This window comes from Cynara cardunculus (assembly GCF_001531365.2).
Source record: "Cynara cardunculus var. scolymus isolate 2C chromosome LG 17, CcrdV1, whole genome shotgun sequence".
Classification (NCBI taxonomy): Eukaryota; Viridiplantae; Streptophyta; class Magnoliopsida; order Asterales; family Asteraceae; genus Cynara; species Cynara cardunculus.
The window spans coordinates 34,210,631-34,225,417 of NC_037544.1; the positions used below are offsets into that span (position 1 = coordinate 34,210,631).

The 14,787-nt window shown below is 34.6% G+C and overlaps 1 protein-coding gene across 1 annotated transcript; it reads right to left on the bottom strand.

Moving 5' to 3' along the window:
- Nucleotides 1–1,537: 1,537 nt before the first annotated feature.
- LOC112500757 (ribonuclease J-like) lies at nt 1,538–12,131 on the bottom strand. The gene is made up of 18 exons (XM_025104332.1): nt 11,990–12,131; nt 9,487–9,665; nt 8,426–8,654; nt 7,993–8,116; nt 7,088–7,144; nt 6,812–7,003; nt 6,656–6,733; nt 6,071–6,253; nt 5,823–5,903; nt 5,666–5,731; nt 5,483–5,575; nt 5,260–5,385; nt 4,404–4,517; nt 4,233–4,328; nt 4,019–4,116; nt 3,463–3,896; nt 2,577–2,953; nt 1,538–1,882 (listed from the first exon to the last, which is right to left on the bottom strand). The coding sequence occupies exons 2-18, from the start codon at nt 9,596–9,598 to the stop codon at nt 1,787–1,789; spliced, it is 2,556 nt and encodes an 851-aa protein (XP_024960100.1). The 5' UTR covers nt 9,599–9,665; nt 11,990–12,131; the 3' UTR covers nt 1,538–1,786.
- Nucleotides 12,132–14,787: the final 2,656 nt, after the last annotated feature.

Below are 14,787 nucleotides of genomic sequence, written 5' to 3' on the forward strand. Positions count from 1 at the left end.
TTAACACGATAATCTTGGTTAGTATTTGAACCAGCCCCGATATATATATTCTTTTATTTTCACGTTTAATTAGTTACTTTCTTCATTGGCATGCATATATACAGATTCCATATGCAAAGTGTGAAAGTGAAAGAAAGAGCATGGGAATTGATCACAACATACACCTTTATTTTATGTAGTATATATTCATGAATATATGTTGATGAATCGTTTTTTCAAGTTTAATTCAGGTACTCGTTATTAGAATAAGGGATAAATTTTGAATCTATTAAGTTGTCTGTAATCATTAATCTGTTTTGATAAATTCAGATAAATTGTTGTTTGATATTTGTCCTGAATAAATAGTCTGAACAACAAAAGTTACAATTTTCACTTTATGTCGACACAAGCGTTAAAAGAAAATAAATTGTTTGATAAATATTTAAAATGACAAAAAAAAAACTAAAATAATATTAATTATTGAAAATAACATAAATAATATGAATTCAACGAGTTCATAAAACAATACTTAATAACTTAAAATATATGTAAAATAATAAAATGTTATTGTTTGATAATAAATTTTAATTTATGCGTGTTGGTAAACTATTTTTTTTGGGACGTGATTAAAATCGTAGGACGGTAATTTTGGAAAACATTCTCATTTAATGCATTAAGATATGATAGGCTAACTTAACATGTTAAGTCAATCTTTTAGTATTAAGTAAAAATCAAACACGTTAATATAACTTAATTAATTTAACTAACCGCTCATTAAACTTATTAAGTTGAAAACAACAGTAACCAAGCCTCGTCAAAATCATTAGCCAAATCTGTTTTGCCATCTCAATTAATTAACTCATCGATCCAATTCCTACTCCAAAAATTTATTTCAATCCCAAAAGATATCTGGATTAATTTATAGCGATAACGAGAAGATGAAACGATTTCATTATATAAAACCCCGAATCACATTAGGGTTCTTCTCCAAAAATCGACAAGCTTAAGGATATGAATCATTGATCAGTTGAACTAAAGTTTGTTATCCAACTGATCAGACCAACACGTTTATAGAATAACGAAATCATGAAAAAGCGTATATAAAAAAAAGATACAAACTTCAAATGGACATAACTTTTGATTGAAGATCTTAATGAGCTAATACGTAATGGGTTTGTTATTCGTTAACAGGCTAGCAAACCCTTTGCAAGGTTGTTAACTAGGGTCTCATGAAATTAGCTGAGGTCTGTTCAAGGCGCAAACTGGTCCTAACATTTACGGTTATGCAAAAAAAAATACAAACCAACTTTATAAAAAAAAAACACCTATGAAATAAGTATATAAATAAACTCAGCATATCCCACTTTAAAATTGGACCTCGGAAATATACACAGATCTGACCAGATCTACCAAAAATGGTATAACTCTTAACTGTTGAGGTTTTGTGCTAGTAATTTCATCACAAGTGCCCGGCTCCATATCCACAATGATACTAATCACAAAGGGCTTCGTGCGCAAACATTCTTGTACGCTAGGTCCGAAATCACAGGATCCAAAGGGCCGCGAAAATATGTTCATCAACTAAATTACTATAAAAGACGATGCGTCTGTTTCAAATACAGCTTTTTCTACATAAAATTACAAAATTTATGCTGCTCATGGCTACAGCTTAACTTTCTCATCTTGTTTTCCGCATTAGAATAAGCAACCTTAATGAATATCGTATGGTGACAAATGCACAATCCCTTCGGCTAACGCTACATGTAAAGATTTAGTGTCACCTGAATGCGAGAAACAGATGTTTTGCTTATTTCTTTACCATTGCATCAGGAACCGATAAGATGGTATTCATGTCCTCGTAATACTGCCAGCTTCTCTCGCTTTCAGGCTCATTCTTACTTTCCTGTCAAAAACAAGAACGGTGGCTGCATGAGTGACCGAACTAAACATTAAGAACATGAAGAATTGGAATTTACTTGCATATATCGCACACCATCTATAGCCAAAACGATGGGTTCTAATACCACTTGTCCCATTAAACGTCAAAAATCAAATCAAATGAACCCATTATATTCCACCTAGAAGTGGGATTGGGGTATGATGTATGCAAATCTGACCTCTACCCCAAAGAGTAGAGCAGTTGTATCCATGAAAAAACCAAAATATCGAAGCTCTTCTTTCCACATACATGCATTCTCTATTCCATGGGTCCCATCTTTAGCACACATAACCAATAAACGAAAAGTAAAGTGATAAAAACGAATGAAACTAATCTCGTTTACATTTTTCTTTTACAGTGTGTTTGGTAAGCGGATGGGACTGGATTACACTGGATAGGAGTGAGATAGGCAGGTGAAATAATTATGGAAGGCTTTAGAGTTTTAATTCAGCGTAGGTAGTTTAAGAATTTACCAATCTTGTCTCATCTCCTGATTTTTGTTCCACATATTTCAGTGGTACAAAAAAATGCATTTTTATCCCACTCAATCTTGTATTATCCCAATCTAATATCGTGCCAAACGTGGGACAATTTTTGTTTTGTTTTGTATATCCTGCATACCAAACACACCCTAATATTGTTGATATGGAAAACAAACCTCGTATTTTTGGATCAGTGATGCCCATAAGGATTTACATTGGCTTGGGCTTCGACTAGACCCCTCATTGGAAAGGTTAACGGAAATCTCTTCCCAAAGTGCCATTCGTCCCTTGACAACTTGGAATCTACTATTCAGCTCCCCACGAAATTCAATAAGTTTCTTAACCTCTTCTGGTTTCCATCTGTTTCTTTTCACAGGCTTCTTTGTATTAGAACCCTTGCTACCATCTTCTGATTCACCAACTGATTCGGGTTTCGTGTTTGCTTTACTTAAATCGTGCGATAATTCAGAATTAGGAACAGAACTCTCTGCTGAGTCGGAAGGAGTTGCAATTTCTTCCTTAGATAACATTCCGTCATCATTGGTCGCAGCACCTGTACAAAATATATATCGTAAATAATACTCCACACATGTAAATGCATGAGCAGGTATTCTCTTAAAATCCCCTTCATCCAATTTTACACTTGCTTACAAATAAGACACAAGAACTATACTTCAAATCACCACACAACACAACTTAAATAAAACAATAAAATCAACTGTAATAATACTTGAAGTTGTACAGATCTTTTTTGATGGTGTTGAGAGTTCGGCAAATTCTAATTATTTAAGAAATAAAAAACAAAATATGAGTATATAAGTAATTTTACCTTATGATTTGATGATCAATTTCGTTGCATCTAATATACCATACTGATTATTTGACCGTAAGTAGAAGCAGATAACGAGCATGAGTTACTGAGTTTGTTTGGTTTAGTTTAGAAGTAGATAATCAATTTGAGAGAACAAATCCAAACACCCCCAATGTTTTGTAAGCAAAACATGAAAAAATATACTGGGAAACTAAACCAAATGGCATATGATTTAACGAGTAAGCTAAAACCTTTAATTTCATGTCGGCCCATTGAGAGATCAAGACTTTTGCTTTCTTGAATCTTTGTTGTCCATTTCTTTTTTGGACTTCCATCCACCGTTTTCGCCAAAGGTATCTCAAAACCATGGTGGACACCAGACAGCTTTCCGTTAATTTCGTCAGCAAGGACAGCAGCCGGGTTTTCAACAGCATGGGTGATGACTTCTGGCCTCTTACCACTATACTTTCTTACCATTTTCCTTAAAAGCTCCGAAACAATTCTTTCGATATGAGGTAAGGGACTTTTGACTGAACAACTTGATAGCGCAGCATGTGCAGCACTATGAAGAGCATCTAGAAGTTTCCCATCATCAAGCCATAAGCAACGTGTAGTTATTCTTATTTTTCCTTTTATGGTTTCTTTAAATGCACTCTCTGTAGCTTGAGGCCGCATGATTTCAATGCTGAAAAGGGAACATGATGAGAGTTGATGGCTTGTTAGAAATGTGAAATCAAGTCTCTTCAGAGTTGTTGCGTATGTTAAGGAATGTGAAATCAAGTGTCCTGAGAGTTGAGATGTTTTAACCTCACAACTATTATTCCGTCTGATGCTATTCTCACCCTCTCGTCAACACAAAGATCGGTAGCTGTACCAAACGCTTTGTCACCATCACTGTACATCAACTGCAGTTGTGAGATGTAGTTCCGTGAGTGTTGATAACATTAGAGACTGTATGTGTGCATATACATATAGATACGTATACATACACAGAGAGAGAGAGAGAGAGAGAGAGGAGAACCTGCAAATTTTCTTTTCCAAGGGATATGAAACCATTAGATAAAACTCTTCTGTTCCTCAAATGAGAAACCCCAAGCATTTCTCCATTCTTTATGACCTGTTGTTAATACAAAATTAGCATGTGCTAATGTTTCGAAAAAAACATAGTATTTCACAAGTAGCAGTTACTTACAACAGTGTGATGAATTCCAGTGGATTTCCCGAGCAATTCATGTTCTTTGAGGAATAAGAGCTCTCCGTGAATGGGTAAAAAATGTTGTGGCTTTACGATCCTCAGCACTTCTTCCTAAGAAATGAAATTCATATTTGAATGGTTACACATTGCACCAAAAAATGGGGAAGATGACAAGGATGAAAATCAAGCTACACTCCAAACCCCAAGGGAGTATCTACAATTTCTCTCTGTTTTGGGAGTCCAAATTAGGTTCAAAACTAATTTAACCAATGGAATCTACACTTTCAGCCAATATCCTATGGAAGTATGGATGTAGGCAATTGCTAAATCAGGTAAATACCATGTTCAATTTCTGTAACTTGTGATATAGATTTTGTTAGTGCGACTATTTATCAGTGGAAGGGCAGTGATGTATGCAGCTGAGGCATCCTAACAGACCAGTAGACTTGAACCTTCTCCCGAAGTTACGGGGCTATTTTGCCGAGTTCCTTATAACAAAGTGACCATCCAAAGATAAATGTAGAAATACAAACACATGAAGATTGGGAAAGAAAAGAAGCTTTCCCCCTCCAAAAACAACAAACATAGATCAGTACCATTCCATCTTTTTGGCCATTTGACATTTCCATTTTGTGGGGCTTATTTATATGGTGGGAGTAGAAATGACTTAGTCCCAAATTTAAAGCAAGAAGAAACAAGATATAAACAAATAGAACCTAAGATCGATAGAAACTATAAATTTTTCTTCTTTTTTCGGTTCCTAACTGTTTGAGAAATATGTTTGAGAATATGGTGATAGTAACATACATATTCAAAGAACAAAGAAACGACTGCACTACAAGAGAAATCTTACCAATTCTTCACGACAGGCATGACCAGATGTGTGTAGTTGCTCCTTTTTACCCATTACTATTGTCGGTCCAATCTCTGATAACCGATTAAACATTTTCATCACTCGAGATTCATTACCAGGGATCACCTATAGATAATACAGAAAGGACATCACATCATGATCATACACAACTAGCTATTTGAATTATTACAATAAATATTAATAAAATGAGCGTGATAATTACCTTGGCAGAATACAAAATTACGTCTTCTTTGCTCAACTTGAAAAAATGACTACTTCCATATGATGCAAGGTTAAGTGCAGCACGTGGTTCTGCCTGACACAAGCAAACACAATCACAGCAATTATGAAGTTGAGAATTACAAAATCATTTCACTTTCCTGTTGCTCCAATAATTGCAACTTACTTGAGAGCCCGTAGTGACAATTAGCAAGTCTTTTGGAGCATAATCATTAATGTCTTCAACTTTCACCTATACAATATATACAGCATCAATAATGAAAAGAAAAGCTGAATGCTTTAACAAACAACCACAAAAGATAAGTTCAGGTCAAGGTCATTACAAGAGTCGAAGGATCAATTGGTGCCTTTCCATCTTTCCATGCAGCATCAAGGTATGTCCTTAAAGACATCCCAACAAATACCTGAAATAAAATGGCATCATCATCCCATCCAACAAAAGGTGTCTAGTGATTGACTCTCGAACCATTGTACTTGGTTTCTTTTAGTAAACCGCCCATCTATCTCGTAAAAATTTAAATTTGTAATAATGAGCAGTTGTGGATTAATCTTAGAAATATATATGACATACCAACTTCCTGCCAGTTAAATCAGCTGCAGCTTTCACACTTCCAAGCCGATGGATATTTGATGAAAACTGAGTGGTAATAACCCTTCCTTTTGCAGCTGATATATGTCGTAGTAGTGAATCTGCTACAACGGTTTCACTAAGTGTCCTTCCAGGTGAGAGTATGTTTGTTGAATCACTCATCATCTATAAGGCATACAAATGCAACATAGTTTTATATATTCTCATTCCTCTAGCTGAATAAAGAATTTAATTAATTCCTCCGTTCCATACGAATTACAACAATCACCATTTATCAATAGTCATTACCAATTTGGGTCCAGAAGATACTTTGTTTGGTGAAAAATGGTATTTTAGACAGTTGGCTAGATATCAAACATTTTTCTTAAACTGTATCCAATCAAACATTGCAATTTTCGTACGACAAAGGAAGTAAAATGTAAACATAGGGTACTGACAAAAGATTATAATATGTAGAAGGAATTTGAAAATGCAAAATAAAGCAGCACATCAAGATTACTAGTTTTCACAAACTCCAGTAGATTATTCTAAGTCCCTTTTCAGAGTCAAAAAATTGTAGACACTTACCAAAGTTACTCCTTCTTTTGAGAGTTGTTCTAAACCTTCACGGTCAAAAACTTGTCCATCCAATGGTGACTCATCAATCTGTTGAATGTGAAGTTCTTCTACATATGTTAAAAAATGATCAAGCCCAAGGCTTAACATAAGAAACTAAAGACGTACCTTCCAGTCCCCGGTATGAAGAATAATACCATCGGAGCAGCGAAGAACCAATCCAGAACAATCAGGAATAGAATGGGTGACCCTAATAGGCTCTATCTCAAATGGTCCAGCAACAAATTTCTTTTTTGTTTTAAATGTTTTAAGCCTAGATGGCACAAATATCCCGGATTCCTTCAAACGCTTCTTAATGAGCTGCTCAAAGAAAAGAAAAATCTTATGGGTAAATAGTAATATAAAATAGAAGAAAAAAAGAAGTCGAGAAAAAGACATTCAGACCTCCATTGTAAAGGATGATGCAAATATCGGAGTACGTAAATCCAAAGCTGGTATAACCTGGTTAAACAGCAGTGAAATAGTGAGAACTAAATGTAAAAGAAAATAATCGCATAAAATAAAATCATAAAAAAAGGTGAAAAGAATATTGTAAGCAATCACTACACAAATATTCTGTAGCGAGCACCAAATGTTCATGATGTAAAACAAGCATTTTCACCGTGTTGGACTGGCTTAAGTGGTTGGGACTTGCTCAGAATAACAGAGATCTTGAGTTCAAATCTTACACTTTGAGTATTTCTGATAATTTATCAACGGTGTGTTGATTGACTAGCAACAAAAAAGTCTAACCCCTCGAGTCCGGTTCCTGGCCTTCTGAAAAAGCACATCTTTCTCACATGTTTCAACTATTTCCCTTAGGATTTGAGTGACTGCCCTTGAAAATCTGTGCAGTGATTACTTACCATTTACTCACCGATTAAAAAATCAATAGACAAATCAAAATGTTTCGCTTTTCAAGGAGCAATACATTTTGAGATTCGATATAGGAAATTGATGAGCCGAAAAAAGGTATACTGTTCTGAGGGTAGACATTCACCGTCCCATAACCCTAAATGGTAGAAAATACCGTGGGTCCGTTCCAGAAAGGTTTCACTTTATACTTCCAAATTATTGTTTCTTCTTTTCTCAAATTAAGAAAACTTATATCATCATTCAAAGTTCTGTAATATGAATATATCCTCTAGAATGCATATAGTAAAACCATATTCCACAACTACAACACTATAATATTGTTACGAGACTGCCAAAAGTTTTCAACAACTGAAAACGCCATCATCTCAGAATGAAGCCATAGCTGATAGTCTGCTGCCAAGAAATGTTTTTAAGAAGCGGAATAGAAACTTTACCCAAGGCAACGCACCAATGTGATCTTCATGCCCATGTGTTATAACAACCGCTTCAATTTTATGGCTCCACTTCTTTATAAATGTGGTGTCTGGTATAATTTTCTGAACACCGAGATCCTCATGGCTGAAATGAATACATGTGTATTAAGATCGATCCATCACAATGAGAAGAAAGTACATTACTAAACACACATTGTTGATCAGCAATTTAGCAGATAAATCTAGTACAATTACTAATATGTCTGATTTCCAAAAGATAACCAAGTATTGGATGCTTATGGTTATTGGGTAATCCAGAAAAACCCTAGAAAGAATATTGATATACGAACAAATTATGTTGTGATTCCTTTAAAATGATAAAGCATAGACACAAAAGATGAGCCGTGGACAGATTCCTAAACAAAGCATACCGAAACGATTTACCAAAACTTACTCTGGGAACATGACACCAGCATCAATCAGAATATAACGATCATAATTCCCAACAAGCATGCAATTCATTCCAATTTCTCCTAGACCACCAATTGGAAGAACACGAAGAGGTGGGCCATTAGACCCCTCATAGAACTTCTCCATTTTGCGTTGCACAGAGTCTTCCATGCTCTTCCCAGGCCCTTCCAATCTTCCAGAACGCTTATGGCTTACTCTAGATCCATGAGTACCTAAAATGCGATCAATAATGACAATAGAACAATAGACAAGGTGGTTTCAGTAAGCAATGATAAACAGCTGTCATATTCTTGACAGAAACAACAAGAACTATGATGCATAACATGCTTGACAGCAAAAACAAAAATAGAAGATATACAAATGAAGGCAGACCAAACAAATGAACCAAGAAGGGTAATATGCAGTGCATGTAGACAGTGATAAGATTATTAGATGCACTTTTGATACTTGCCTTAATTCTCTATTATTCAGTGTAAAGCAAACCCAAAGTCTACTTTGGGTATTCATCAGCTTCATACAGAACCCTGTTTTCAGGAAAGAAATTTAATCTTGTAGGGTCCACAAGCAAGATAATAGATTACATCTACTTGCAATTAGCCTAGAAGAAGCAAGAATATAACTTTTTTAACTGTCTAAACATCATTTTTCTTATGACAACGAAAATTCAATTAGCACACAATCTACACAGACGAAACAATACCAGCATATACCCTAGATCCCCACTTGGCTAATCTTCTCTGGTATAGACAACACAAAACAGAATCCAAAGTGCATTCGGCCTAGCGGTATTGTAGTCCTTGACCTTCTAGAAGGTTAAGGGTTCAAACCTCACCAACGGTGAGATGGGTGTGTGAGTTTATTTGTTGCATTTGCCGTATATAAATATTATATATACTTCAAAAAAAAAACACACAAAACATACAAAATTGCCTAATTTAGTTCCACATTACTATCAAGTGAACAAATGGGTATTAGAGAAAAATCCATAAAATATCATTGTTCCAATAAGAAAAGATTTAAGAAAAAACATGAAATTATATTAACCTGTAAAGGATGGAAGGGGCATAGAGCAAGAAACGGGAAGCTTGGAAGTGTTGGGTTGCCACCAGAGCCTGTGATGACAAGGTGATATAGCGCTGAATCCGGCCATTGCCATTTTTGTGGCGAATCCAGGATTCTGAAGCAGAGTATGCACTATCCAATGTCTGTAACAAAATAAGGCCCTACAAAACAGAACCATACAATTCAAAATAAGAATGAATCATTTAAAATAATTAGTTATCTGAAACATAAATTAGCTAGGGGCTGAGTCATGACTTTCAGACTTAGGGGTGTGTTTGGTTGGATGAAATGAAGTGATAAACGAAAGGAATGGAATGGACAAAGTGACCATATTGGGTCATTACCATTCTATTGTTTTGTTTGGTTGAGTAATGGGATAAGTCATTAATGCAAGTGGTTTGGTACATAGGAAACAGTATGTGAACGGAATGAAATGATCGTACAGTAACAAAAATGCGCTATGTAAAATGCATTTACTATAAATTTAACAACACTATCCAGTTAAAAAATGTATGTGTTCTATTGCAATAAAGACAAGTTTAATAAATAAACAACTACAATTATCATAATTACTACTGAGGCACTGATAGATAAATAAATAGATTAACGGTCCACAGGAGCCGTGTCTCACTAACTCAATAAAAAATTGCAAAAAATAACGATTGTTTATATTAATAATAAACATAATGCTCACTACTTTAGAAGACGTACATAACCAAAGTACAACAATCCAACTAAAAGTACTTGCCTCTTTGAGGTAGCTTGATTCATATGGTTTCTTCTAATGAAGCAGCCAAATCTTAATTAGACATAAGATCTATCAAAGACATGGTTTGTAAAATTCTTAACTAATTAACATTCCTATTACTAGAAACATGAGAGAGAATATGCCATTTTTGGAATATTAATATTCACCACATAAAAATTCTCACTTCAAGACACTAGCCAGTGAAAACGGGAACATTAAGCTGAATTCAGATACGGAAAGCTGGATGTCCTAAGGCTTGTAGCACATTTTGAGATAAAAGGAAAACCAGAACCATAGGAACTGAAATATTTGCGAGAACAGTTGTTGCTATAGAAGTGCCAAACCAACATATACTAGCATGCAAATTACTGCTACACCCTCCCCCCCTCTCTAATACATGCTCAAAACCACAAAAGGCATCACAAATAGACAAAAATACTCTTAACATGTCCTAATTGCACTACCTTTTGGGAACCAACAAGACCATATCAAAATATTATATGCATATCTATCTACTATAAGTGTGTGTGCATACCACCCATAGGTGGGGAATGCTTGCTTGCTTGCTTGCATGTGTTTTGTGGACATTTAGAATTGCATATACTTATTGAACATGAATTTGAAGCACAAACATCACCTAAAGAGGTCTTGTAGTCTTTGAGCAATGATTTAGGATTAATGACTTAGCATATTAATAATTTTAATTGGGTTTATCAAATTAACAAGGGGTTGTTTAGTTTCTCATACCTTCTATATGTTGCACTGTACTTAATTCTTTTTATGTTTCACACTAAGGGGCCGTTTACTAAACGCTTACCCGGTAAGTACTTACCGGGTAATTTTTCTCACCGGATGAACATGGTAAGGGCCAAGAATCTTACCCGGTTAGAGCGATGATAAGGATAGAGAGTCTTACCCTGTAAGTGAGGGGGACGACTCTTACTCTGGTAAGCGCTTACCAGGTAAATTGTTGTATGAGATAAGTTTTGATGTACTACAATCTTACCCAATAAAATAAAATTATAGTGTTGACTCCTAACATTAAGCACTTACCGGGTAAGCATCTAGGTAAACGGCCCCTAACTAGTCTTAATTTTTCATGTCAAAAACCGTTGTTTCAATTTCTTCAAAATATTCCCAAACTTTTTGATAAGCTTTCTGAAACCCTCAGGCTAAAACTTTTTCGCACACACCTTTTCCCAAGCTGGAAGTCCAGACAATCGTTTCTACTCTTTGGGTAGAGGACATGTCTGCGCACATCCACCAAAACCTATCTCCAAGTGAGACATGTTGGGTTCGTAACTGGGTTTATCAAATACAATATGTGCAGAAGAATTATCCTCCTTCCATAGATATACATGTTAGATACTATATATCAATTTGTTGTGGGGGGGATGCATTTTTCAAAATCTTGTTGTTTTTGCTCTAGGTGTAACAAGTTGCTAAGCGGAAGTTTGGTTAAAGACATTTTATCAAACACACAGCGTCCATGCCAAACTGTCACTTACATAAGTTCAATAACACAATTTGACCAAATACTTGAGCATCTTCAACAAACTCATATTTTAACATATTCAAGCTTCAAGATTTACAAACCAAAGCATGAATAAGAACCCTAAAACAAAACAAAGAATTGAACAATGGGGAAAACACCTGATGGTGTAAATTTTTTGAAACTATTCAACAACAATAACATGTGCAATTGGACATGAAATCTGCAAAAACAAATGAGCCTACCTGGAGATGCAGAAAATGAATCAAAACTTCAAAAGATTGATGAACTCTGCATAAAACTATAAATTGTCACCGGGTAAGAATCAGATTATGCAAGAGATTTTACCAGCTTCTTCAACTTCAAGTGAAAAGTTATCCATCAGCCAAGCGAGAGTCTGTCTAGTGGCTAAGGCGCTGTGCCGTGGGCCTTGTTTTGGACTTTTGGTATCAACTTAATTAAACTTTGGGCTAACGTTAATGGGCTTATTATGCAATTTATTTTATTTACTTTTTGAAAATTACAAGGAGTGCCGGCCAAAAACCGGTCCAAAGCCGGTCCCAAGATTTCTCATAACCTGTCATAACCGGTCCTGATTCCGTTCAAAAAAGTTGAGTCCGGTCAAACTTTATTGTAACCGGTTATGTTTAATACATTATAAAATTTGTAATTGGGTCACTCAAATACACTTTAAAATACGTTTATTATAATTAAAATTATATTGTCTTACAAAATATAGCGAGAAACCGATAATTATGAATTTTTTTTGCGTTTTTTGCGAATCAAGAACTTGGTATGTAAATCCCTCAACTAAGACACTTATATATAGTGTTGAAAAAGCAAAAAAAAAATGCCAAAAAACAGCTACATTTAAAAAAAATAGTTACGTTTTTTAAAAATCGGTCCGAGCTAGGCCATAACCGGTCCCAGTCCCAATCAATCCCGGTCCCACGAAACACCCCAAATCCATAACCGGTCCCAGATTTCGGTCTTATAGCCGGTTCTTACCAGTCTCGGGCGGGGCCGGTCCTTGGACGGTCCCGGACCGGTTTGGCCATCACTAATTAATTGATTTTCTAAAATAACTGATTAAAAGATAATTTTTTTATTTTATTCTTTAATTATATTATTAAAATATTATTTCTTTATTATAAAAAAATTTCAAGATTTTTTTATTGGTTGGTATGAAGAATAAAATATAATTTATCTTTTTTAAATAATTATTTTTTAAGAATTCTTCCAAAATTAAAGAATCTCATCATCTTTTCCCAACTTTTTATATTATGGAGAATCTATTGGAGATACAGTTAAAATTTGATTGTTAGAATGGATTCTACTACTTATGTAATTTGATTCATAAAATAAAAAATGTTTAAAATATAATTAGTTTGTTATGACAAAATCATTGGAGTTTTTAAATGTGCGTTTATATGTAAATTAAAACAAAATTAGAACTTATCGGTTCATGTTTCGTGTGCCATTAAGATTGGAACGCGATATATTTTCTACCCCACCAAAACAAATGGAATAAGCCTCTTATAATTCTTTCATCCATCTGATTCGCTCTCATCTATCCAGTCTTGTCAGATCGATGTAACAAAACTAATTGTATTTATAGAGTAAACTACAACCTTCCTTTCTTCAACGTCGTTGCCATGTTCTAGCAACTTGGACCAGTGGGGAACTTCTCAACCCTAATTTTTCGTATTCATCTTTCACCATAATCCTTACATCTTGTATGGTGTTACGTTCCTTTGAGTAGGCCATGGTGGTTGCGTTCAGAAGTGTAGGTATCACAAGATGGGACACAGGATTGAAAATGAGACGAAGAATAAGAGATAGTTATTTGGTGCTTGTTGTTTCCTTCATCTCCTCTTCATTTGTTCTTTCGGTTTCTTTTTGTCATCTGTGTTCGAGTTTTCACAAGGAAGGTTTGACTTTAGGGTTTAAGTTTGCATCTTGTTGGGTTTTTGTTATTCTGTTCACTATCTCTTTTTAATGTCTTTGATTTCTTATTTTATTGAGTTTGAATATTTTTTCAATCTTTCTAACAGATTTTCGATCAAGTTTTATTTATTTATTTATGTGAAGGTGGTTTACGAATGGTGTTATGGTGATGGTTTGATTTTGGTGAATGCTTATAATCATGACCAATTACAGACATAATAGATGATAAATGGAATGTATTTTTTCTTTCATCTTTTCGTTCAAAATCGTTCATCCATGTAATTACAACGTTTTTCAATTGTATTTAATGTAAAATCAATGGTTAATTATAATAAAAAAGCAAATACAACCATCCCAAAAACGAACCACTCATACAAGTTCTTGAATCTCGCTCTATTGCGAATCCCCTGGATCATAAGTCGTTTAAACACCAATAGATTTGAGTTATAACGATCAAAATATGAATAACAAGCTTAATTAACCTAAAATCCGATGAATTAAATTATGCTTGTAGGTTCTTTCGACCAACGAGGTATGCAACCTTTATTTGGCAAATTCTTCCCCATGCATATTTTTAAGGGCTTACAGTCCAAATGCTTACGTTACACGAAATGCCCTCATCAGTTCTAACTCTTATATATCTGTAGTTGGAATTTTGTGGACGTAACAATCACTTCAAGAAGCGGAAACAACAAATTCAATAGGGTTTTTAGCCTAGTTATATAATTTGGAAAACATCACATCAAATAGTTTATCTTTATCGCTTTCATATGATTTGTACAATTACCGTTGCTATAAACTTAAAAAGTCTTATTAAATACTTTATTAGGATGGTTAGACGTTCTTAACAGACTCATTTTGTTGAAGTGTAACGTTAATCTCTACCTTAACCTTTTGGATCAATACAATGAAAAATAACATAAAACTCGGATGTTTATAACAATGAACGATCAGATAAAATTCCATGAAATGATTTAAAACAATGAACGGTACTTCAAGCATATTGAACAAATCTCTTTACAATATAACGAGCTTAATTGCCTGAGTGATATACATGTTTGTTCATGACTTGAACAATAAGCTAGTGTCTTAATTG

Coding starts and splice junctions, on each gene's coding strand:
- LOC112500757 (XM_025104332.1), bottom strand. CDS start 9,598: ATGGCAATGGCCGGATTCAGCGCTATATCACCTTGTCATCACAGGCTC. Junction 7,145..7,992: donor ACATTGGTGCGTTGCCTTGG/GTAAAGTTTCTA, acceptor CTGTTTAACCAG/GTTATACCAGCTTTGGATTT. Junction 7,004..7,087: donor CATCATCCTTTACAATGGAG/GTCTGAATGTCT, acceptor TTCTTTGAGCAG/CTCATTAAGAAGCGTTTGAA.